Source organism: Callithrix jacchus, chromosome 9 (assembly GCF_049354715.1).
Source record: "Callithrix jacchus isolate 240 chromosome 9, calJac240_pri, whole genome shotgun sequence".
In the NCBI taxonomy this organism is placed as follows: domain Eukaryota; kingdom Metazoa; phylum Chordata; class Mammalia; order Primates; family Cebidae; genus Callithrix; species Callithrix jacchus.
In genome coordinates this window covers 2726288-2753214 of record NC_133510.1, presented here as the reverse complement: position 1 = coordinate 2753214, position 26927 = coordinate 2726288, and the positions used below count along the sequence as shown (strand labels likewise).

The 26927-nt window shown below is 36.3% G+C and overlaps 2 protein-coding genes across 6 annotated transcripts in view; one reads left to right on the top strand and one right to left on the bottom strand.

The window, feature by feature from the left end:
• PDE3A (phosphodiesterase 3A) overlaps positions 1-17445 on the top strand; it is a 337466-nt gene extending 320021 nt beyond the window's left edge. For all 5 annotated transcript variants that reach the window (XM_035255181.3, XM_054237914.2, XM_035255182.3 and 2 more), the window contains exon 16: positions 13384-17445. In XM_035255181.3, coding sequence (XP_035111072.3) covers positions 13384-13625 — 242 coding nt within the window. In that variant the 3' untranslated portion in view covers positions 13626-17445. The remainder of the gene's footprint in view (positions 1-13383) is intronic.
• Positions 14894-26927, bottom strand: part of LOC118144426 (uncharacterized) — an 85273-nt gene continuing 73239 nt past the window's right edge. Inside the window, exon 4 of the mRNA XM_078337918.1 lies at positions 14894-15030. Within this exon, the coding sequence (XP_078194044.1) occupies positions 14962-15030 (69 nt within the window). The 3' untranslated portion in view covers positions 14894-14961. The remainder of the gene's footprint in view (positions 15031-26927) is intronic.

The window sequence follows — 26927 nt, the reverse complement described above, 5'->3', positions numbered from 1 at the left end:
TTAGCTGAACTTCTGAATTCTTGGCTCAAGTCTAAAATCGTCATTTAGATGAGGGTACTGAGCGTTATATTATATTATGGTAGCTTGGAAAAGAGTAGACCTCTCTTCTAAGCTCTTAACCAGCTGCCTACTTTACCTCTCAACTTAGAGGTCTTCCAGACAACTCCTGTTCAGAATACCTGTATTAATTCCCTTCTGATATGGTTTGACTGTGTCCCCACCCAAATCTTATTTTGAATTGTAGCTCTGATAATTTTCATGTGTTGTGGGAGGGACCCAGTGGGAGACACTTGAATCATGGGGGCAGTTTCCCCCATATTGTTCTCCTGGAAGCAAATGAGTCATGAGATCTGATGATTTTATAAGAGGTTTCCTCTTTTACTTGGCTCTCTCATTCTCTTTTTGCCTGCCACCATGTAAGACATGCCTTTTGCTTTCTGCCATGATTGTGAGGCCTCCCCAGACGTGTGGAACTCTGAGTTCATTAAACCTCTTTTTTCTTTATAAATTACCCAGTCTTAGATATGTCTTTATCAGTAGTGTGAAAATGGACTAATACACCATCAGATCTACTTCTCATCCAACCTTCCCTTTCTCTTAACATCTTGTAACATACTCAACTGCTCAGGCCAGAAAACGGCATTGTCTTTGATTCCTCCTTCTTTATTCCCTACCTCTAATCAGTTGCCAAGTTCTGTTAATTCTACCATACAAATATATTTTGTGTTTATTGACTTACCTTTATTTTCATTACCCTTCTCCTAATTCAGCCATCACCTTCATACAGTATTGTACCAACTGGGTCATCTCCCTCCATTTCTGCCAGCTTTCAAAGATTCCATAAGACTCAGTGTAATTGTACCTGCTTGTTCACTATCTTCCTACTAGAGGAAAAGCTTGCTGATGGCAAGCATCATATTTATCTTGTTATCAGAGGGTAACTAAAACTAAGGACAATATTTGGTACATATCAGGTGTTTCGTTTCATAAATAGATAAGGAATTAGAAGCCTAATAGTGAATGCTGACATTAATTTAAATAGTCATCTTTAAAATATGTTATTTTTTTCTGTTTGAATTGGGTTTATTATTTTTCCTCAATCAAAGGATGTAATTCTGTGAAAATTATTGTTAATATTTCCATGTTGAAAACTTTAAATCATTTGGTCAAAGAAAATGTATTTTTTAAAATGAGTATTTCCTGATATAGAAGATCTGTACAGGTCTATACAAGGGTCCCTCAAAGACCCTATAGTCTAGCAGATAAACTAATGTTTGGAATATATGAGAATAAGATTTTAGTTTATTTTTTTAAGTAGGGTACTCATTTATTCAGATTAATAGATAGAACCAAATAGTTTTCCCAAGTAGATGTAAAAATGTACATTACTATAAGCAATATATTAGTTCTAATTGTTAAATTCCTTGCCTACACTTGATTTTTATAGTCATTTTCATTTTAGCTATTCCAGTAGGAATAGTGTTCTTATAGTTTTCATTTACATTTCCATGTCTTATGTTGTAAACAACTTTTTGTATTTTTAATCAATATATATTTGAACATATTTATGTGGGGTACATGTGATATTTTGTTACATACAATTTGTAATGATTAAACCAGGATATTTAGGGTATCCATCACCTCGAGTATTCCTTCCTCCTCCTCTTTCTTTCTCTCTCCCCTCTTTTTCCCTCCCCTCCCCTCCTCTCGCCTCCCCTCCCCTGCCCTTGCCTCCCCTCCCCTCCCCTTGCCTCCCTTCCCTTTGTCTCCCCTCCCCTCTCCTCGCCTCCCCTCCCCTCCCCTCTCCTCTCCTCCCCTCTTTCTTTGACAGAGTCTCACTCTGTCCCCCAGGCTGGAGTGCAATAGTGCATGGCACAATTTCAGCTCACTGCAACCTCTGCCTCCCGGGTTCAAGCAATTCTCCTGCCTCATCCTCGGTCAAGTAGCTAGGATTACAGACATGTGCCACTATGCCCAGCTAATTTTTGTATTTTTAGTAGAGATGGGATTTCACTCATGTTGGCCAGGCTGGTCTGAATCCCTGACCTCAAGTGATCCACCTGCCTTGGCCTCCCAAAGTGCTGGGATAACAAGCATGAGCTAGTGCACCAGGCTGTATTTATCATCTCTATGAGTTGGAAAATCCCCTCTTCTTGTTGTTTTGAAGTATGTAATACATTATTGTTAACAATAGTCACCTTACTCGGCTATCAAGGATAAGAACTTCCTCATTCTAACTAGTATGTCTATACTCATTAATCCTTATCTCTTAATTCCTCCTAACCACCAACCAATACACCCTTCTCAGGCTCTGGTGTCTATCATTCAAATCTCACTTCCATGACATCAACTTTTGTAGCTCCCACATATGAGTGAGAACATGCCATATTTTTCTTTACTAAGCTTATTTCGTTTAACATAATGATCTCCAGTTCCATTTATGATGCTATAAATGGCATGATTTTATTCATTTTATGAAAATATTTCATTGTATATGTATATCACATTTTCTGTATCTGTTCATCAAGATGATATCTCATTGTCATCTTGATTTGCATTTTCCTGGAGATTAGTGATATTGAGCATTTTTTCATATACCTTTTGGCTATTTGTATGGCTTCTTTAGAGAAATGTCTATTCATGTCTTTGCCAATGTCTTTTTCTTTTTCTGCTATTCTTTAGAATACTTTTTAACTGAACTATATGTCTAAAGAGCTTTTCTTGCCAGTATACATTCAGTTATTAGATTCTTTTTTTTTTTAAGTGTACTGTAAGTTCTGGGATACATGTGCAGAAAGTGCAGGTTTGTTACATAAACATACATGTGCCATGGTGGTTTGCTACCCCTATCAATCCATCATCTAGGTTTTCAGCCCCGCATGCATTAGGTATTTGTCCTAAGGCTCTCCCTCCTCTTGTCCCCGACCCCCAACAGGCCCCATGTGTGATGTTCCCCTCCCTGTGTATTTTATTCTTATAAATAACTGCATCGCATTCTATTTTATGATTGTAATATCTCTTTAATCCAATCTTTGTTGATCAATTTTTACATTATTTCTGATTACTTTTACATTATTAAATATTGGTGCAATGAACCTTCTTGTACTTAACATCTCTGCGTATCACCATGAGCAATTTTGTCATATAAATTCAAAGTAGTAAAGTTGCTGGTACAGAGTTTGGTTTGTACATCTTTGGTTTCAACAGTGCCTGCTAGAAAGGCTGCCCCAATTTACCTTAATAGAGATGCCAGAATGACTATCACAATTTACCTTCCCATCAGTAATGACCATTTCTCCACACTCTTCACCAATTTCAGATGTTGTTGATCTTTTTAATCTTAAACAATATGAAGACTGAAAAAAATCTCCTTTCTCTTGCATGTCTTTGAGTACTAGTGAGGTTGAATATTGTTTCATGTATTTTTTGGACATCTGTATTTCTTCTGTGTTGCGATTTTATATCCTTTGCCTGATTTTTTTTAATGATTATACTTTAAGTTCTGGGGTACATGTGCAGAACATGTAAGATTTTTTACATAGGTATACACGTGTCATGGTGGTTTGCTGCACCCATCAATTCGCCATCTACATTAGGTATTTCTCCTAATTCTATCCCTTCCCTAGTCCCCATGCCCCAACAGGCCACTGGGTGTGATATTCCCCCCACTGTGTCCCTGTGTTCTCACTGTTCAACACCCACTTATAAGTGAGAACATACAATGTATGGTGTTCTGTTCTTGTGTTACTTTGCTGAGAATGATGGTTTTCAGCTTCATCCATGTCCCTGTAAAGGACATGAACTCATCCATTTTATTTTTATTTTTATTCTTTATTGTACTTCAGGTTCTGGGGTACATGTGTAGATCATGCAGGATTATTGCATAGGTACACACATGGCAATGTGGTTTGCTGCCTCCATCCCCCCATCACCTACATCTGGCATTTATCCCCATGTTATCCCTCCCCAATCTCCCCACCCCCCCACTGTCCCTCCCTTGGCCCCCCCAACAGAACCCAGTGTGTGATGCTCCCCTCCCTCTGTTCCTGTGTTCTCATTGCTCCCTGCCTGAGAACATGTGGTGTTTCATTTTCTGTTCTGTGTCAGTTTGCTGAGAATGATGGTTTCCAGATTCATCCATGTCCCTACAAAGGACACGAATTCATCATTTTTTATGGCCGCATACTATTTTATGGTGTATATGTGCCATATTTTCCTTGTCTATTGTCAATGGGCATCTGGGTTGGTTCCATGTCTTTGCTATTGTAAACAGTGCCTCAATGAACCTATGTGTGCATGTGTCTTTATAGTAGAACTATTTATAATCCTTTGGGTATATACCCACGAATGGGATTGCTAAGTCAAATGGAATTTCTATTTCTAGGTCCTTGAGGAAGCACCACAATAGTTGAACTAATTTACACTCCCACCAACAGTATAAAAGTATTCCTATTTCTCCACATCCTCTCCAGCATCTGTTGTCTCCAGATTTTTTAATGACTGCCATTCTAACTGGCATGAGGTGGTATTGGTATCTCAATGTGATTTTGATTTGCATTTCTCTAATATTCAGTGATAATGAACATTTTTTCATGTTCGTTGGCCTCAAAGAGGTCTTCTTTTGAAAAGTGTCGGTTCATATCCTTTGCCCACTTTTGGATAGGTTTGTTTCTTTGTTTCTTGTAAATTTGTTTAAGTTCTTTGTAGATTCTGGATATTAGCCCTTTGTCAGATGGGTAGATTGCAAAAACTTTTTACCATTCTGTTGGTTGCCAGCTCACTCTAATAATTGTTTCTTTGGCTGTACAGAAGCTCTGGAGTTTAATCAGGTCCCATTTGTCTATTTTGGCTTTTGTTGTCAATGCTTTTGGTGTTTTAGTCATGAAGTCCCTGCCTATGCCTATGCCCTGAATGGTTTTGCCTAGGTTTTCTTCTAGGGTTTCCATGATGTTAGGTCTTAGGTTTAAGTCTTTAATCCATCTGGAGTTAATTTTAGTGTAAGGTGTCAGGAAGGGGTCCAGTTTCTGCTTTCTGCACATTGCTAGTCAGTTTTCCCAACACCATTTATGAAACAGGGAATCCTTTCACCCTTGCTTGTTTTCATCAGGTTTGTCAAAAATCAGATGGTTGTAGATGTGTGGCATTTCCTCCAAGACCTCTGTTGTGTTCCATTGGTCTATATCTCTGTTTTGGTACCAGTACCATGCTGTTTTGATTACTGTAGCCTTGTAGTATAGTTTGAAGTCAGGTAGTGTGATGCCTCCAGCTTTTGTTCTTTTTGCTTAGGATTGTCTTGGTTATGTGGGCTCCCTATTGGTTCCATATGAAGTTTAAGGTGGTTTTTTCCAGTTTTGTGAAGAAGGTCATTGGTAGCTTGATGGGGATAGCATTGACTCTATAAATTACTTTGGGCAGTATGGCCATTTTCACAATATTGATTCTTCCTAACCATGAGCATGGAATGCTTCTCCATCTGTTTGTGTCCTCTCTTATTTCCTTGAGCAGTGGTTTGCAGTCCTCCTTGAAGAAGTCCTTCACATCCTTTGTTAGTTATATTCCTAGGTATTTTATTCTCTTGGTAAAAATTGTGAATGGCAATTTGCTCATGATTTGGCTCTCTGTTAATCTGTTACTGGTGTATAGAAATGCTTGCGATTTCTGCACTTTGATTTTGCATCCTGAGACTTTGCTGAAGTTGCTTATCAGTTTAAGATTTTGGGCTGAGTTGATAGGGTCTTCTAAATATACAATCATGTCATCTGCAAATAGAGATAATTTGACTTCCTCCTTTCCTAATTAAATACACTTTTATTTATTTTTTCCTTGCCTAATTGCTTTGGCTAGAACTTCCAATACTGTATTGAATAGGAATGGTGAGAGAGGACATCCTTGCCTAGTGCTGGATTTCAAAGGAAATGCTTCTAAGTTTTCACCCATTCAATATGTTATTGGCTGTAGGTTTGTCATAAATAACTTCTATTATTTTGAGATATGTTCCTTTGACACCTGGTTTATTGAGAGTTTTTAGCATAGAGGGCTGTTGAATTTTGTCAAAGGCCTTCTCTGAATCTATTGAGATCATCATGTGGTTTTTGTCTTTGGTTCTGTGTATGTTGTGTATTATGTTTATCGACTTGCGTATCTTGAACCAGCCTTGCATCCCCATGATGAAGCCTACTTGATCATGATGGATAAGCTTTTTGATGTGCTGTTGCAATTGGTTAGCCAGTATTTTATTGAAGATTTTTGCATCTATGTTCATCATGGATATTGGCCTGAAGTTTTCTTTTTTTGTTGAGTTTTTGCCAGGTTTTGGTATCAAGATGAAGGTGGTCTCATAAAATGATTTGGGAAGGATTTCCCCTTTTTGGATTGTTTGGAATAGTTTCAAAAAGGAATGGTACCAGCTCCTCTTTGTAAGTCTGGTAGAATTCAGCTGTGAACCCATTAGGACCTGGGCTTTTTTTGGTTGGTAGGCTATTAATTGCTGCCTCAACTTCAGCCCTTGTTATTGGTCTGTTCAAGGTTTCAACTTCTTCCTGGTTTAGGCTTGGGAGGGTGCAAGTGTCCAGGAATTTATCTATTTCTTCCAGGTTTACTGGTTTATGTGCATAGAGCAATTTGTAGTAATCTCTGATGGTAGTTTGTATTTCTGTGGAATCAGTGGTGATATCCTCTTTTTAATTTTTTACTGCACCTACTTGATTCTTCTCCCTTTTCTTTTATATTTATCTGGCTAGCAGTCTATTTTGTTGATCTTTTCAAAAAACCAGCTCCTAGATTTACTGATTTTTGGAAGGATTTTTTTGTGTGTCTATCTCCCTCAATTCTGCTCTGATCTTAGTTGAACTCATCCTTTTTTAATGGATGCATAGTATTCCATGGTGTATATGTGCCACATTTTCTTCAACCAGTCTATCATTGATGGGCATTTGAGTTGGTTCCAAGTCTTTGCTACTGTGAACAGTTCCACAATAAACATATTTATATATGTATCTTTATAGTAGAAAGATTTGTAATCCTTTGGGTATATACCCAATAATAGGATTGCTGGGTCAAATGATATTTCTAGCTCTAGATCATTGAGGAACTGCCACACTGTCTTCCACAATGGTTGAACTAATTTACACTCCCACCAACAGTGTAAAAGCATTCCTATTTCTTCACATCCTCTTCAGCATATGTTTCCTGACTTTTAATGATCACCATTCTAACTGGTGTGAGATGGTGTCTCAATATGGTTTTGGTTCACATTTCTCTAATGACCTGTAATGAAAAGCTTCCTTTTATATGTTTGTTGGCTGCATAAATGTCTTCTTCTGCGAAGCGTTTGTTCATATTCTATGCCCACTTTTTGGTGTTTTTTTTTTTCTTGTAAATTTAAGTTCATTGTAAATTCTGGATATTAGCCCTTTGTTAGATGGATAGATCACAAAAATTTTCTCCCATTTTGTAGGTTGCCTGTTCTGATGATAGTTTTTTTTTTGGTTTCTTTCTTTCTTTGTTTTGTTTTTCCTGTGCAGAATCTCTTTAATTAGATCGCATTTGTCAATTTTGGATTTTGTTGCCATTGCTTTTCGTGTTTGAGTCATGAAGTCTTTGCTCATTCCTATGTCCTAAATGATATTGCCTAGGTTCTCTTCTAGGATTTTTATGGTTTTAGGTCTTACATTTAAATCTTTAATCCATCTTGAGTTAATTTTTGTATAAGGTGTAAGGAAGGGATCTAGTTTCAGCTTTCTGTATATGGCTAGTCAGTTTTCACAACACCATTTCTTAAATAGAAAATTCTTCCCCCATTGCTTATTTTTGTCAGGTTTATCAAAGATCAGATGGTTGTAGATGTGTGGCATTATTACTGAGGCCTCTGTACTGTTCCATGGGTCCATGTATCTGTTTTGGTACCAGTAACATGCGGTTTTGATTACTATAGCCTTGTAGTATAGTTTGAAGGCAGAGTGTGTGATGCCTCCAGCTTTGTTCTTTTTGCTTAAGACTGTCTTGGCTATATAGGCTATTTTTTGGTTCCATATGAAATTTAAAGTTTTTTTTCTCTACTTCTGTAAAGAAAGTCAATGGTAGCTTGTTGGGGATAGCACTGAATCTATAGACTACTTTGGGCATTATGGTCATTTTCATGATATTGATTCTTCCTATTCATGAGCATGGAATGTTTTTCCATCTGTTTGTGACCTCTCTTATTTCCTTGAGCAGTGAGTGGTCTGTAGTGCTCCTTGAAGAGGTCCTTCACATCCTTTGTTAATTGTATTTCTAGGTACTTTATTTTCCTTGTAGCAGTTGTTAATGGGAGTTCACGCATGATTTGGTTCTCTATTATTGGTGTACAGGAATGCTTGTGATTTTTACACATTGATTTTGTATCCTGAGACTTTGCTGAAGTTGCTTATCAGCTTACAGAGAGTTTGGGCTGAGATGACGGGGTTGTTAAAATATACAATCATGTCATCTGCAAACAGAGACCATTTAACTTCCTCTTTGGCTATATGAATACTCTCTATTTTTTTCTCTTGCCTGATTGCCCTGGCCAGAACTTCCAATACCATGTTGAATATGAGTGGTGAGAGAGGGATTCCTTGTCTTGTGCTGGTTTTCAAAGGGAATGCTTCCAGTTTTTGTCCATTCAGTATGGTATTGGCTGTGGCTTTGTCATTTTTTGTTTTTGTTTTTAAACTGTTTGATTTTCTTGTACATTCTGGACATTAGTCCTGTGTTGTATGAACAACTTGCATTTATTTTCTTCCATTCCATAGACTTTCTATGCATTGTGTTGTTTCCTTTGCTGTACAGAAGGTTTTAGTTTTTAGTTTAGTCCCATTTGTCTGTATTTGTTTTTGTTGCCTGGGTTTTTGAGGTTTTAGCCAGAGTAATCTTTGCTTAGCTCAGTGTCCTATAGAATTTCTCTTATGTTTTCTTCTAACAGTTTTATAGTTTTTGGTCTTATGCTTGTCTTTAATCAGTCTTGAGTTGATTTTTGTATATGGTGTGAAATGGAGTCTAGTTTTGTTCTTCTGCATATGGATATCCACATTTCCCAGCACCACTTATTTAAGATGTCCTTTCTTCAATGTATGTTCTTGGCACCTTTGTCATAAATCAGTTGGCTATAAATATATGCATTTATTTCTGGATTATTGGTTCTGTTGGTCTATCTGTCTGTTTTTATACCAACACCATGCTTCTGTTTTGTTTTGTTTTTTTTTACTATACCCTTGTAGTATATTTTGAAGTCAAGTAGTGTGATGCCTCCAGCTCTCTTCTTTCTGTTCTGAATGCTTTGGCCATTCAGACTCTTTTGGTTCCATAGGAATTTTAGATTTGTTTTCCTGTTTTTTTTTGTTTTTTTTTTTAGTTTTTTTTTTTAAATAAAGATTGCATTGAGTCTGTAGACTGCTTGGGTAGAATGGTGTTTTTAACAATATTAATACTTCAGATCAATATTCATGGGATGTCTTTGCATTTGTTTGTGTTGTCTTTAACATATTTCATCAGATTTTTGTAGTTTTTCACATAGAGGTTTCTATCCACCTTGGTTAAATTTATTTCTACTTTTTTTTTAGCTATTGTAAAAGGGATTGCCATCTTAATTTCTTTGTTTTATATACTGATTTTTGTATCCTGTAACTTTACTGAATGTATTCATCAGATCTAAGAGTTTTTTGGTAGTCTACATTTTTCTAATTATAGGATTATGTCATCTACAAAGAGGGACATTTTTATTTCCTCTTTCCCAATTTGGATTCCTGATTACTCTGAGTAAGATTTCTAGGACAATTTCGAATGGCCATAATGATAGTGAGCACCTTGTTTTATTCCAGTTCTTAGAGGAAAGGCTTTCAACTTTCCACATTCAATATAATATTAGCTGTGGTTTTATTATGTGTGGTGTTTATTATATTGAGGCATGTTCCTAGTATTTTTAGTTTTTATCATGAAATGATGGTGAATTTTATCAAATGCTTTTTCTGTATCTATTGAGAGGATGCAGAATGACTATGTCTGTTTTTACTGTTTTTGACTTAATCTCTCTTTGATCTAATGTAAGTGTAGCTACCCTTGCTTTTTTGTTTTGTTTGGATGAAGTGTATTTTTCTGTCTTAATTCCTGTCTATATCTGGACTTTTCTTTTTCTTCTAGTCTATATCTGTCTACAACTGAGACGAGTTTCTTAGCACATAGTTATGTTTTTTAATCAGTTCACCCATTCTATGTCTTGTAAGTGGAAATCTTTTTCTTTTTACATTCAAGGTTATTGTCAATATCTGAGTCCTTATTCCTGTCAGTTTGTTAATTTATTTGTAACTGTTTTGTATATCTTTGTTCCTTTCTTTCTCCTGGCTGTTAATCATTGCAGTTGGGTGGTTTTCTGTAACATTTGATTCCTTTCATTTCCTTATTTGTGTTTGCTCTACCACGGGGCTTTATACTTTCATGTGTTTTCAAAATAATAGATATCCTTTTACTTTCACATGTAGACCTCCCTTAGGTATTTCTTGTAGTGCTAGTCTAGTGATGGTGAATTCTCTGAGCTTTGCTTGTGTGTGAAAAGACTATTTCTCCTTCATTTATGAAGGATAACTTTTCTGGCTATATGGTTTTTTTCTTCTAGCAGTTTGAATATATTGTCCCATTATCTCTCAGCCTAAAAGATTTCTTCTGAAAAATCTGTTAGTCTGATGGGAGTTTCCTTATAAGTTATTAGATACTTTTCTTTTGCTGTTTTTAGAATTCCCTCTGTTTTGATTTTTGACAGTTTGACTACAATGCACCATGGAGAAGACCTTGAATTATATTTGTGTGAGTTTCTCTGAGCTTCCTACATCTAGATGTCTAAATCTCTTCTTATAAGACTCGGGAAGTTTTCACCTATAATTTTGTTAACGAGTTTTCTTTCATTTTCTTTTCACCTTCTGGGACATTGAAAATTCAAGTATGTAATGTAAGCTTTGTTAATTATTTTTTAATGGTTTAGTGTTAAATTTTTTTAATGTTTTTAGTGTTCATTTGACTGGGTTTTGTCTTCAATTTCTGATTCTTTCTTCAACTTGATCTAATCTGTTGCCGAATCTTTTGAATGTAGTTTGTATTTCTTTCAATGAATTCTTCATTCCAGAGTTTCTCTTTGGTTCTTTTTTTCGATACCTGTCTCTTTAGTAAATTTCTCCTTCATATTATGAATTGTTTTTCTGGGTTCTAGTCTGTCTCACTGAGATAGACTTTAATATTGTTATTTTGAATTCTTTATCTGGGATTTCAAGTGACTCTTATTCATTGGAATCTGTTGCTGGAGGAGTATTTCGTTCTTTTGGAGGTGTCATGTTTTCTTGCTTTTTCACATTTCTTGAGTCTTTGCATTGATATCTGTGTATCTGGTGTAGCAGTTGCTTGTTCCAATTTTTAAAATTATTTTTTGTCAGGGAGACTTTCCTGAAGGTGTGTCGATGGTGCGGGTTGAATAAAGTTCCCTGGCTTTCATTTTGGGTGCAGTCAGGAGCGCAGTGTCTGTATGATTCATTTTGGGTGCAGGCAGTAGTGGGGTCTCCGTATGATTCATTTGAGTGTAACAGTATCAATAGTATCTTCAGTGGCTTAGAGTGCAGTTATTAGTGGAAGGGATGTGCTGTAAACCAGTCTTTAGACCCCACTGGTGGCAGCAGTGGGTCACATGTGCCTCTCCTAAGCGGCTCAGGACTTGGAGGATGTGAGAGTCGTATGAGCTCCCTCTTTGAAGCAATGCCATCACATGATTTCCAGGCAGTTGTCTGTATCAGTTTCAGGCAGCACCTGGGTTGACAGACTCTCCCATGGCTAGGAGTGCAGGAATCCATGGCGGGAATGTGGATGGCTGGGTTCATTCACTTACTCTTTCCTCATATTAGGGAGCCTCTCCAGGCTCTTAGACAGTCCCCACTGAGCAGACTACCTTACTTCTCTCTTCTTCCTTAGATATTTTCCTGTCATTTCTCTGTTGAATTCAGAATTACATTTTAGATGGTAAGTCTGATTACTTACTTACTCTAGACGTTCTTCTTTATGGAAGAGGCAAGTACCAGATGCCTCTAACCTAACATATTGAAGACCACTTCCAAGATAAGTTTCCTAAAGGAGGTATACTAAGGTAGAACTTTTTTTTTGGTTACAAGTTATAAAATTCCAATGGAATGAGTACATACGAAAAGAGAATGTTATTATTGGTTCATGTAAACCTGATGTTGGCTATTATCAGTGCTTACTTGTTCCTGCTTTTGTCTCTGCCTCACCTGCCTAACAGCTTGTTCTTTCAGCCTTGCTTTCATCATCAGGCTGAAATGATAGCCAGCTCTAAGTTCACTTCATTCCAGATGCATAAGCAAAGGAGAAAGGATCTCCAATTACAGCTCTCAAACCCATTCATTCTGTGCTACTAGGAACTATCTCAGGGAAGGACTCCGGCCTGACTTGGGTCATGTGCACACCCATGGGCCACTCTGATATAATTTTGTAGACAGGATATGAGTGAGGAAGTAGAATTTAACAACTTTTTCTAGAACCACATAATTGAAGGAAGGGGGAAAGTTACCCCCAAATGAGTTTGGATGCACAGTTACCAGAAGAAGAGATAATGATAAGGAGAAGAAAAAGGAAAAAATAAAAATAGGAACAGTATATACTCTAGAAGGTACATATGGAGTAACATGGGAATTTAGAAGAAAGAGTTCATTTCCTAGAATAATTCAGTGAAATCTGGTGGAGTCCTTAAAAAATGAATGGACATATACTCTCAGTGGTTGCAAAGAGCATTTCAGAAGGATAGGAAGTACCAGCCTGAAGATCGATAGGGCTTTAGTGTAGATTTTTAAAGAACAAGAAAAGCAGAGTAGTTAAGTAAATGTAGCTAAAGGCCAGTCTACAGAAGGGAACGAATGCCAGTGAGGTCCTCTGCAAGCTTGTGGGAGTACTTTGAAATTAATTTTTTAGTCCACATAAAGCAGATGAGGAATATCAAAACTATCTTTAACTATATCAATCTTGTAGATGTTTGTGATTAAATAATTGACAGAGGCAGATGGAAGAAGTTATTTCAATGACCTATGTGGAAAGTCTTGAGGGCCTGAAATGTAACAGAAACAAAACCAAGATACAAGCAGATCTTAAGCTGCACTTTGCCAAATATTAAATACTGCCTGGAGTTATTTCTCAGTGATGTTTTAAATGATTATTGCCATCTTCCTCTTTTTTCCCCATTCTCCAAAACTGCATAATAATAATATGCAAACCAGGGTTATGGATTTACTGCTCTTAATAATTGGAAAAGAGAGAACTTTCATGTGCTCAATACATAACTAAGTAGTCTCATTTGGTGTATTTCTTTTTTTTTTTTAATAGAAAAAAAGACTTTCAAAAGGAGAAAAATCTACTGCCAAATAACTCAGCACCTCTTACAGAACCACAAGATGTGGAAGAATGTCATTGAAGAGGAGCAGCGGTTGGCAGGCATAGAAAATCAATCCCTGGACCAGAACCCTCAGCCACACTCTTCAGAACAGATCCAAGCTATCAAGGAAGAAGAAGAGGAGAAAGGGAAACCAAGAGGGGAGGAGATACCAACCCCAAAGCCCAACCAGTGACGATGGATAGAATGGGCTCTGTTTCCAGACAGACTGACTTGTCAAAGACTCTCTTCAAGCCAGCACAACATTTAGACACAACACTGTAGAAATTTGAGAAGATGGGCAAATGGCTATTGCATTTTGGGATTATTCGCATTTTGTGTGTATATTTTTACAGTGAGGTACATTGTTAAAAACTTTTTTCTCAAAGAAGCTTTCACATTGCAACACCAGCTTCTAAGGATTTTTTCAGGAGGAAATACGTGTGTGTGTGTGTGTGTATATAAGCTCCCACATATACATGTAAAACATATTCACACACATGCATGCACACACATACACACTGAAGGCCAGAATTGCTGGCTCCACAATTTAGTAACATTTATACTAAGATATCTAGTGGTCACTGTGATATAATAAATCATAAAGGAAACCAAATCACAAAGAAGATGGTGTGGCTTAGTGAGGAAACAGTGCAGGAAATGTAGGTTACCAACTAAGCAGCTTTTGCTCTTAGTACTGAGGGATGAAAGTTCCAGAGCATTATTTGAATTCTGATACATCCTGCCAACACTGTGTGTGTGCGTGCACTTTGTGTGTGTGTGTGTGTGTGTGTGTGACGAAGGGAACAGTGAAAGGATGCTTGTGCGTGTGTGTGTGTGCATATGTAAAGAGATTTTTGTGGTTTCAGTAATTCATAGAATAGCTGTAGCAAATGACTGAGTACATGTGAACAAACAGAAGGAAGTTCACTCTGGAGTGTCTCTGGGAGACAGCCATTCCAAATGTCCTCCTCCATCTCCTTCAGTAAAGGAGCTTTTGCAGATGGAGGGCACTCGAGGGCTTGGTGAGAGGGCCACATGTTTGTCTGGTATTACATTACTGCTACGCACCACTTGAAGGAGCTCTATCACCAGCCTCAAACCTGGAAGACTGAGGCATTTTCCAGTCCATTGCCTAATGAATGTACAGGAAGTGTCTATGCGTATGGATGTCACTCGATTAAGATCAAAGCCCCATTTAAGGAGATGATGGCATTCTTTATACATAAACACCTAGGAAAGAGCTGGAGTCAGGTCTTCTAATAAGGTTAGAATTCTGAATGATGCCAGAGAAGGCTTAGGAAATTATACTTCTGTCTTCTTAATTTGATGCAAAATGTGTGGTAGAAAAAGAAAAGGAAACAGAAAAACCACTCTGGGTTATGTAGCAAGAGGTGAAGGAGAATATTTCAACCTAGGGTTTTTGTGCAGACATAGGAAAAGCCTGATTCTTGGCAACTTACGGTTTGGTTGTAGTTTTGTTTTCAGGGGTGAAGGTCCCACTGACAGCCCCTGTTGTGGTATTCCACATGCTATTTGTTGGGGTAGCTTCCATCTGCAATCTGGCCCGTTGTCAGCCATGCTTCTTCCGGCAGGGGAGACTAGAGAGAGATTGTTTGAGGATCAGGTTATTATTGAAAGTCTTTTTGTTTTGTTTTGTTTTGGTTTATCTACACTTGTTTATGCTGTGAGCCAAACCTCTATTTAAAAAGTTGATACTCACTTTCAATATTTTATTTCATATTATTATATATGTCATGATAGTTATCTTGATGTAAATATGAAGACTTTTTTTGTTTTTGTAGATAGTAAATTCTTTTTTAAAAAAAAAGGAAAAGGGAAACATTTTTATAAAGTTACATTTTAATCACCATTTTTTATACATTGTCGTTATTTCCAAGCCCAGTAAAGGAATGATGATTCATTTGCATGGAGGTCGATGGACAGCCAATCATATACCTATTCTAATTTAAATGATAATCTGATATAGTTATTTTTTTGCCAATTAAATGAGAATGCTGCAAAGAATTTTTTTTCACTAGTAACTTTTACTAACTGAATGAATGCTGGGTCCATGTCTCCCAGATGAAAGACTATTAACCAATATCAAATTTTTATAGTTGGTGTCCATTTCTTTCTAACACTGTTTGGTTATGAATCTTCCTTCAGCACTATATACAAACCTGCTCATCATCTAAACAATCTTAGCTTCTAAGTAAACCTCGATTGTGATTTCTAGTTTCTGTTTTATCTGAAGTAGCAGAAAGGATTGTTTACATTAAAATTCCTTATGTTTCTCATAAATGGATATTGTACTCTCCCTTTCAAAGCATTATTTTACAGTAATTCATGGCATTAAAAAATAAGGCAAATGTAATACAATAAAAAAATAAACAGTTTCGAGGCAAATTCTCCAATAAGTAGGAAAATATCAAAAGGATCAAGTGGATGCAGACTCTACCTAAATAATTAGAATATATTTCAGTATATTTCTGAGTTAACACCAGGTCTTCATTATTTAGAGCTTACTAAACTATTTTCATTTTCTTAGCTTTGCCTGTGTGTCTCTCTGTTTGCAAAAATTACTCAGAGTCAAATTTTGCCAGTGAATTTAACTATTCTTACCTTGCAATTAAGAGAAGGGGAAAAAAGCATTTACCTCCTCATACCCCTTGAATGGAATTACTTAACAGAGCCAATATTTTCCCATTTTCCAAATGCTGTCCATCATCTTTAACACAAATATTAATTGAACAAAAAGCTATGTTTGGAGTGAGCGGACTGGCAGGACAGCTGGACGTCCTCATAGTCTACGGGCAGTTTTGTCGAAGCTGCACAGTCCAAGCAGGGGCCAGCTTGGCTACTACAGTGGAAGTCTCAGCAAACTGCCAGGCTTCGTTTGTTTTGTTTTAAGGTACAGGAAATAACGGGAATAAAAGTGGCAAAAGCAATCAGAGCATTTTTAGTTTAGAATTGTGTTCATCAATCCAGGCAGACAGATACATTTTTCTTTAAAAATAAATTGCTATTATGGCTAGAAGTCAGTTGGGATAAATAAAGGGATGAAGATCCTCCAAGTATGTACTTTCATACACGCCCAGTACATCTCACAGGATGCTAAGGGACACTTTCTGCTAGTAGGGTGCTCCCCCTTTTTTGGTGACAGCAATATTGTTACGTTCACATCCAACTCCAGAGCTTACTTCCCGTGGTGCCAATGTATTTGTTGCAATTTACTACAATTTTATATGAGCCTATTTATAGGTGCCATTAGATAAACTCAGGTCTTTCAAATGAAGGAGTTTCTAGCCCACGCAGGGACAAAGATAATTGTTTCGACAGCCATAAAATCAATGATAGGAAAACTTGGAACTGGTTGCCTGGATGGCATGGTTCTCTGTTACGTAAGAGACCGGGTATACTCTGAGTGTCATCAGTGTTATTTTCAGCACGCTAATGAACATCTTTCCAGTTATATATCTAAACCTTTAAAATATTGGTTTCCTTGGTAAAAGCACTACTTTTTCTTTTTTTAGGTGTAATTTTTGTTTTGTCTTGTTTTGCCATTTATGTAAGACCTGGTTTTGCTCTCAGTAAAAGATGAAGACAGTAGCTCTGTACAGGGGTATAGCTGTATTAGTCTTCATCAGACAAATGAAGAAATTTTCTCATATTTTGTTCAAGAAAGTATTCACTTCCTAAAAATAGAATACCCAATTCTAACTATTCCCTTTTGGTTGAATAGCAGAACAAATCTTACCACTGCAATCCTAACACTAAAGAAATGGAATACCTTACAGACTGTTCATATTAGATGTATGTAGACCGTTAATTTGCAATTTCACCATATTCCCTGCCTATCTTACCCAGAGAACTTTCTGTGAAGGTAAAAGCTGTGCAGAAGGCATAAGACTCAGGCCTACTCTTTGTTTAAATGATGGAAAAATATAAATTATTTTCTAAGTAATAAAATTATAAAAATTATCATTATAAATAAAGTCTAAAGTTTGAAATTACTAATTTATAAAAGTGAACTAATTGTGTGATGATGAAATCCTGATTGATGAGAAGTGAATGATCTGAAAATCATTTATATTCTGCTGTGGGAGGTATCTTGGTGCTTCTACGTCAGTATGGGGCTCTCCAGTGTCCTCATCATTTATAGTACTTGTAAAATCATGATGGAAACCTCAATAAGGGTTTGTCCTCTTCTGTCATCATCACCCTGATTCCAGTTTAATGCCTTTCCTGACTATATGCTATTTGCAAATAAACTGCCTCTCAAACTGGTAGAACACTCACTCGAATAAAACAGAGTTCTATGAACTTTCATAACCTAGAAAAAACCAACAAGATTCCCCTTCTTTTAGAGATTAGCTAATATGTGTGGAAGAAATATTAATAAAAGCTCAAATGCCAGTAGCTCAACTCCAGATAATTTAAAGCTAAAATATGTATGTACCATGAAACCGAACTGAGTTTCTTTCATTGACTGAACCAGCTGCAACACATTTTATGACCTTGTCCTAGGTGATTTGTGTCTTTAAAGTATGAATTTGCTGATACTGTCAGTTCATTTTTTAAATGTTCAACAAAATTCAATTTTAAGATTAAGAAATCAGCAATTTTAGGTAAAGAATATTCCAAAATTAAATTTTTCTTATTAAAAAATATATCAGTTTTAGGTACTATATTCACACATCAATTTGTTCATCTGGAAGAGATTCAAATTCTTAATTGGGAATGAATTACACTACAAACAATGAGTTAAGCTAAAAACTATATATGACGTAAATTGAGACTTGCAACGTGGCTGTATGTTTCACACCAATGAACCATGCTCAGAGAACAGTGACACGTTTTTCAGTCTGTTATGCACCATGGATGTTAGGCAGTGTGTGCTATTGCCTACACACTGTATTTGTTAAAATAAATGTTACTTTTATCTTACCTAATGGTGCTTTTACCTAACTTGAATTGATCTTTGTGTTTCCACTAGCAAATCATTCTAACAGTAGGCTAACAAATGGCGAAATAAAACATTTTTTTTGCAAAATATGTTTGAAGACATGACACTGAATATTAAGGCTTTCTTTACATGGTGGAACTCAATGTTCACCTGTTGATTCAAAAATACTGATCTAGTATAAATTATTTTAGTGTAGGTAAGACCACAAAATACAGTACATAGATTATGTATAAATGGAAAACAAAATTGGCTTTTGACATATGTTTAAGGTTCTAAAAGGAATCCACATTTTCTTTCCAATGACAGCTAGTTTTTTTCCATATGTTTTTAAGGTTGATTACTTGACACACATTGGTATCGTTGGGTTTCTGCTTGCTTGAAAAGCTGTGGAGACAGAAGAAAAGCCTTCTCCTTACAAATAAAAAAAAGTTGAACATGTTTACGTTCCGACAATGAAGCAATGATTTCCTCATTGCTCCACATTAAGAAGTGGTTCTTTAATTATGCTAATAATTAATGTAACCAAAAATGCTTCAAAGAGTAATAATAAATTGTCATAGGTAAGTATTCTCAAGAATGTTTAAATTTGATTTTCTGGAAGCAAAGATTTTTTAAAAAAATTTTTCAATTAAAATGAAACCCACAAAATGACATTCCATGGTACTGAATATTTTCATATAATCAGAACCATAAACTGATTATTTTCATATAATCAGAGGCTGAATATTTTGATATAATCATACCTAGTAACATATAACAGAAAACTAGAAAGAATATTTAATTCTTTTTCTAATATTCTCCATGCCTCATAGGGAAAAATGTTTTATGAAGGAAGGGTTCAAATACACTAGATAAAAATTTATGTCAATTTAACTTTGTACAAATTATAGTTTGAGCTCTTCTGAGTTTTTCCTAAGACAAAAGAGTAGATTATTCAGCAATTTATTATGTTTTGTGTTATTACAAAATAAATGTTCTATTAATGTAGATTTTACTGAATTCTAACACAAAAGGCCAAATATTTACCATTCTTACTAAAAAAATTAAACCTTATTCATCTTGACTTTCACAGATGAAACACTGACCAGTGAAGAAACCACACTCACTGCATTAATCTGCCCAGCGTGATCAGAGAGGTTAGAATTTCAAATGCATTAATACAAAAGTAGTAACAAAACTTTGTAAGCCTTAATGGTTTAACTAATATTTCAGTGTCGTTGAAAGTTCCTATTTCAAATTAAACAAATAACAGCAGGATCTTTTTCCTTTCCTGTTTCAAAACAAAAAGCAGATGAACTTCCAAAGACCCACTGGACTGTCAGCTGTACCATGTACTCTCCACTGAGAAAATGAACAAAATCCTCTGTCTTAACAGTTATGCTCTAACTTTTTGAAAGCTTTCTGATGTAAATAATTCTAGGTTAGAAACTAAAAGCCTTTTAATCTTACAAAATACAATTTGAATGATGCATGGTTGTTCAAATATTGGCTTTCTATAAAACATCCTCGTGTTAGACTGTTTGTAATGTAATATCAAAACAATTGGCTGCTTAGGCAGTTTTTTACTACCTTAAAAAAAAAGATAAAGAAGAAACAAAGCCAAACCTATCGGGGGAAAGCATGGCTTCTCTTCAGTTATGCTTCTCTTACTCACTATTAGTAACCAAAAAATAACCAGAAATTCTCCTCTGCCATAATAGAAAGAAAGGCCTTCTACTTAAGTTCTAGTTCCCCAAGCCTGGTTTCATTGTAAAGCCAATGGACATGAGAAGCATAAAAAAGCAAGAGCTGTGGACTGGGAGTGAACACTGCATAAAACCTGCAGGGCACCCAGGACACCCCTCCATCTTTGATACACACCAGCTTAGTTTCTCTGGAGCGAAATGACCTGTGCATCTACTGGTCAACCTTGACTTCTTTTGTGACAAAGAGCATTGAGACATGTTTCCAAATGTGAATTAGCCCTTGAATTAGCTTGAAAACTGCTACTTGAATAACTTTTGAAGAGCAAGATTTTCTTTCTAGTAATTTTACTCCCTAAAAAAGGCAAAATACTCAGATGTTCAATGTGAAATTAAAAACAGTTGTTTGAAGTACATCTACTTCAATAAATAGTGCTTTGTGTATATAAAGTGTTGGTTGATAGCAGTTTTCCTGTCCCTTTTAAAATTCCCAACTGATTAGGGGTCAAAAACTCCATCTTACATTAGAGATTTCATTTTAACTATTTACAAACATAATTTAGTATTATAGTATTGCTAACTTTAAATCGTAATTCTAACATCTATGTCACCTGTTAGTGAGATTTTAATGGCTTTACTGAATATATATTTGTTCATCAGCTTAAAAGAAATCACTAAATTTTTTATACTCTGTAAAATATTTGCATGGGAATTTTAGCATATTATGTTTGCTTAACTGGTGTTTTTTTTTCACTTATGACTGTCAGTTTGTGTCTTAATATATTCTCGCAGAAGAATGCATACCATTTTGTTCCAATACGGACAATGTGTTAGTTGGTAAGCACTGGAAATGAATATCACCACTCCATGATATTTCTTCCTCGAGATTTCTATCATACACATCACAAAATGAAAATTGGTGCTTTTATGGATATTCTGACTCTCGATGCAAAATAATAAAAATGAGATTCTCCCTGGCTTTCTATATTAGAATATGTGACTGAAGGAACTTTAATCTGAATTTAGAGTGTTTCGGGTTTTGGTTGGTTTGAATAATTTGATTTGAATTTCTGCATTAAAATGTGCTTGGATTTCTGTGGGCAGTTGTTCTGACTAGTCACTACCTCCTCCCCACAGAAAACAAAGAAGAGAAAAACAAAAGCCTGGCCTTGGCAAGTTCTAATTAATATGGCCCCAAAATTTGACCTTGAAGGATATTTGTAAACCAGAGAGTATTTAATTAACTGAATCTGCTGTTCCTAAAAAGCAATATTTTCAAATAACTGCCAACCACAGTGACACTGTAGTGATGTCATTTGTACATTACAATTTTTAACAATTCTTACCACTCTCAACAAACCTGTTTATTAACTAATAACTTTGCCAAATTTTTCAACTTCTAGAAAAACAAGAGGCTTTTGAACGTAAGCAATCATTTTGCAATTGAAATAAACACTGTCCTTTCACCTGCATCTTCCATTTAATACACGTAGCAACAGTTAGTATCATCCCATCATGAGTGTTGTTAAGTGACTGACTTAGCAGCTGAGAAATGTTTGGTGAAAGGTAGGAACTGTAAAGAAAAAAAAATAGATAAATTGTATTTATTTTTGTTTTTTAACTTAGATGCTATGTTGATGCTCCCTTTTTGCCAGAATTACTGGAAGTGCCTCTTGGTTTTATATATGTAAATACATATATTACAGTAAATATATACTCAAAATTATTGAAATTATGTCATAGATGATGATGTTATGATGTGAAGATAATGTATAATATAAAAATAATTCTGTGATATTATGGTTTATGTATTATTTGTACAATCCACGTCCTCCAGTCCTCTGAAGGCATCCTTTCCTCTTATATGCAAATGGAGTGGTGTGGGACCTAACCTATAATGTGCTGAGACAGACGTTTCCTGGCCTTCCTACAATCTCCAAGGGACCTTGTTGGGCTTATTTTCTCATGGGCACATCTTTCTCACTATCACTAATGAATTCGCAGCCACATTTAATTATCCAACTTTCTGCAACTGAGTTGTGTCCTTTCTTTAATCAAATAACACCAAAGCCAAAATACCCACATTTCTGGCATTCAGCTTTAGAGTCCTAGAAAATCAAGTTACATTTCTACCTAGGTTCCCTAAGGAATTGATTCTTCAATCTACACCTATTATTTCCTCATTATTTATGATATCAAATCCTAACTCCTAAGACTGATGTTTTCAAATCCCCCTTTGCTCTGGCCTGAAACTACCTCTCCAGTGCGCACGCGCGCACGCGCGCGCACACACACACACACACACACACACACTCTTCCAACTATACATAGCACAAGAAGGCAATATTAACTATGTCTTCTTGAGTTGTGAATTTTAGCCCCCTCTCAGAGTTTTCCTCTTACGGTCATGCTATGGCTCTGAGTGGAAGGGAGATTATTTCTTGGCAGTCTAGTATGAACCTTCAACTCCATCCTTTATTTCAGTGTTCTCAAAACAGCTTTTAAGGAAGAAAAATTCAAATTAGTTGGTATAAGGGGTAATAGTGGGAACGTTCTAATATCCAGGCCAGAGGAGAGGGATCACTATGATCATTACCTAATATAGGAAGCCTCAGACATCAGATTAGTGTGTCCTTGTTCACACCAATTCACACTTAGTCCAGCTTTACAGGTCACCCCCAAGCCTGCTGAACCGCATGGGGCAGAATTCGATATATGGGTACAACACCCTCACCAATGGAAAAGAAAAAGAAAAACTCAGTTCTTAAATAACCAGCAACTTCCATTTGTTAGAACAGAGTTAAGCAACAGCCTCGCTAGTTTTAGTCCTGGAGCTGCTTCATGTCCTGATTCATTCTGACATATTGCCGGCTTAAGAAAGGAAGCCCAGGCCCATCTCTGCAGAGCTCTATCAGACCTGATGTAGTAGCCTACGCTTTCTGGAATCTTCTGGGTTACTGGGACCAGACAGAGCTGGGGAGATGTGAGGAAGGGTTTGCATCTTACTCAGCACTCAGTGCAGTGCGGAGCAGCTACCTGTATTATCAATTTGATTGGCTTTTCCCTGCCAGATGCCTGAGGTGGATTCACTGATGGCCTCGTCTCTGGTCTTCAGGAACTTTGAAGTAGATCAAAATGATATATTGGTTTTCCATTTCTGCTATAGTAACCACAAATTGGGTAACTTAAAATAATGCACATGTATGAGTTTACAGATCTGTGGGTCAGAAGTCCAGATGAGCTTGGCTGGGTTCTCTGCTTTGGGAATCCGTAAGACTAAAATCAAGGTGTTGGCCAGCCAGAGCTCTTCTCTGAAGGCTCCAGGGTAGAATCCACACCCAAGCTCATTTAGCTCCTTAGCAGAATATGGTTCCTTGAGTTTTAAACCCGATGTTTCCTTTTCCTTACTGGCTGTCCCTGGGAACCCCTCTCAGCTTCTTAAGGCCACCTGCATTCCTCCTAGCATTGCTTCCTCACCGATTTTCAAGCCAGCAATGACACATAATCCTTTTTTATACTTTCAGACTTTCTGGCTTCCACTTCTGACACAGCTTTTCTGTCTCCAACTAAAGAAAGTTGTCTGCTTTTAAGGAAACATTTACATAATATTATTATATTGGGCCCAAACAATCCAGGATGATCTTCCTATTTTAAGGTCTGTGACCTTAATTACATAGGGAAAATCTTTTTAGCCATGTCATTTAATATATTTACAGTTCCCAGGGATTAGTGTGTGTGGACGCTGTGAAATTCCATCTTCCACAAATCAACAGAACAGTGAATAATATAAAGAAGACACAAAGGTGTGCGGGCCACACATTGTTCCATCCATGTCATAGTAGCTCATGCTCATAATGAAATTGGTGGTCTAATTGCAAAAACAACAATGACAATGGGAAATGGAAGAAAGACCCAGTCAAGAATGTGGAAACAACCTCCTGAAAACTGAGGCCACCTGTCACTCCTGTGAGGTTTGGTTGCAATCTGATAATGGTGATGCTCTTAACCATTTACACTCATACGTGGATATTTGTCCTAAAAGCCAAAATATGTGGCTATTGGAATTAAGGTGTGAAAGTAGGAATTGTTCCCCTCACTATTATAGTTCATAATCAACTGATTTTGCTTTCTATCTCTAAAAATTTTGGTTTGGTTTGTTCAGATGAAATCATCACCAAGTGAGGGATACTTTCCCCAGAGCACACGATGGTTCCATTACTCAGGAACCGAGCCCACTATGTCGTCTCATGTTACTGAACCACCAGGGGAGGAAGTGACTGATCCCGATTTACCAAGCTGACGTATGATTTCTGATACAAAATCGTGGTATGAAAGATTGTGTTTGGAACACAAAGAATTCTGTGTGGAGCTCTGAATGCTTCCACGTTAACTAGTAAGTATAGCGGGAAACTAGAATCACCCAATAAAAACAGAACCACTAAGAAAATCGACCTTGCAAGAATGAACTTGCAGGTCCCCCTATCAGTAAAAATGTTCAACCAAGAGCGGCCCTAAACCAGGACAAGGAAAACATGGAATGGATAGCAGAAAACAAAAGTTTTATATCAACTATTGGCTCCACAGCCAACAATAGAAAGAAATTTGAAATTTATCCCCTAACACTTTTTAATCTATTTACGTATGTATATATCTTTCTCTGTATCATTTACTTAAAACTCACTATGAGAAATTTCAGATGTACTGAAACCAGAGCGAATAGTAAAGTGAATACCAGGTGCCTATCACCTAGCTCAAACGATATACAGCAAATCTGTTCCATATATACTGCTAAATATTTAGTGCTTCTCTAAATCATCTTAAAAATATAAATGACATATCCTTTTATTAGTAAATAATGTGTTTTAAAAAAAGCAATGCTGTATTTACCTCTAAAAAATGACATCACCATTACTACCTCTAAAATAAAACTAACACAATTACTCAATACAACAAATATCCAGTGTTCTCATTTCTGAGGTTACAAACTTTCTAAGACGATTACAAAGAAGTCTTCTGGTTACAGTTTGTTTCTTTTTGAATGGGGTACAAAGTCTGTACATTGTAATTGGTCAGTTCATTCCTTAAGTTATAATATACAATTTCTCCCTCATCTCCTGTTTTCCTTGCACTTTTTGGTCGGAAAAAAATTATCAAGTTATTTGTCCTAAACAGATTCTTTACTTTCAGTTTTGCTGATGGCATCTTTGCAGTATCATTTAACATGCTCTTCTCTTCCCTGTATTTCTTTTTTTTGAGACCGAGTTTCGCTCTCCTTACCCAGGCTGGAATGCAATGGCGCGATCTTGGCTCACCGCGACCTCCGCCCTCTGGGTTCAGGCAATTCTCCTGCCTCAGCCTCCTGAGTAGCTGGGATTACACGCACGCACCACCATGCCCAGCTAATTTTTTGTACGTTTAGTAGAGACGGGGTTTCACCATGTTGACCAGGATGGTCTCGATCTCTTGACCTCGTGATCCACCGGCCTCGGCCTCCCAAAGTGCTGGGACTACAGGCACACGCCACTATGCCCAGCTAATTTTTTGTATTTTTAGTAGAGATAGGGTTTCACCATGTTGACTGGAATGGTCTTGATCTCTTGACCTCGTGATCCACCTGCCTCGGCTTCCCAAATTGGTGGGATTACAGGCCTGAGCCACCATTCCGTGTATTTCTTATGGTATTTAAATCTCATCTGAGATTTGATAAGTTTATTTTCTTTGGAAGTAAAAAGGAGGACTATTTCAAAGACGATGTTTCAAGCTTTAAACTTCCATCAGGATGTTCAAAATGGCTTCAGTTTTTTGGTGATATTATTGGTCATTGATTACCTTTCTCTAAATTCATTACTTAATTAGGGATTTGAAAATTATAACATGCTCACTTATAAGTGGGTTTAAACATTAGGTACACATGGGCATAAAAATGGAAACAATAGACATGACACACTACTTGAGGGGGAAGATGGAGGAGAAAGGCAAGGACTGAAAAACTACTTATTGGATACCATGCTCACTGCTTGGATGACGGAATCATTTGCATCCCAAAACTCAGAGTCTCGCAAGGTACCCATGTGAAAAATCTGAACATGTACTCTTTGAATCTAAAATAAAAATAAAAATTGTAAAAATAAATATGTAATAGTTTAGTTCTAGAAATCAATCAGCTTGCATTTAATATAGAATTATAAAAGCTTTAATATATAGCGGGTCTGAACTAATTATATTGACAGGAGTTTTTCAGAACCATTAAGGATCATCCCTATAAATAACTACTTTCTCAGTTTCTCAATGGTGCCACACAAACCAAGCTATGCAAATAAAACCAGTTAGAGCTCTACCAATCTAAAAGCAATTGAAAATTATAGTATATGTCTACATTTTTTTAACCTTTGCATTCAACTCAAATGAGTTTGAGGATTTTGCATTTTTAATTTTGTTTTCATTAAATTGTTCTAGAAATAAATTTGTCATCTCTGGAGAACAGTCACTGTTTTCAGGCTATTTGTTGGACTGAACCAAGGTTTCACCGATATTAACTTCAAAACCTTATCAAATGCTTTCAGGATACTTTAAGATTGGATTATAGTTAAATAAATATTAATTACTCTAAGAAAGAAAAGAAAATTATGAAATTCTTATTCTCTCATCCTTTTTTATTATTTAAAATTATCCTATGAAGAGATATTTGTCTTTATTCTGTAATAACTCTAATGAAAGTATAGAATAGGAAAGCTAGGATAAACACAGAATTTCTCCCTAAGTACCACTAGTTTTAAATATATTAATATTTAAGTTGTATTTAGAATTATTCCAAAGTGACCATGTGATGTTCTTATAGCATTATTAA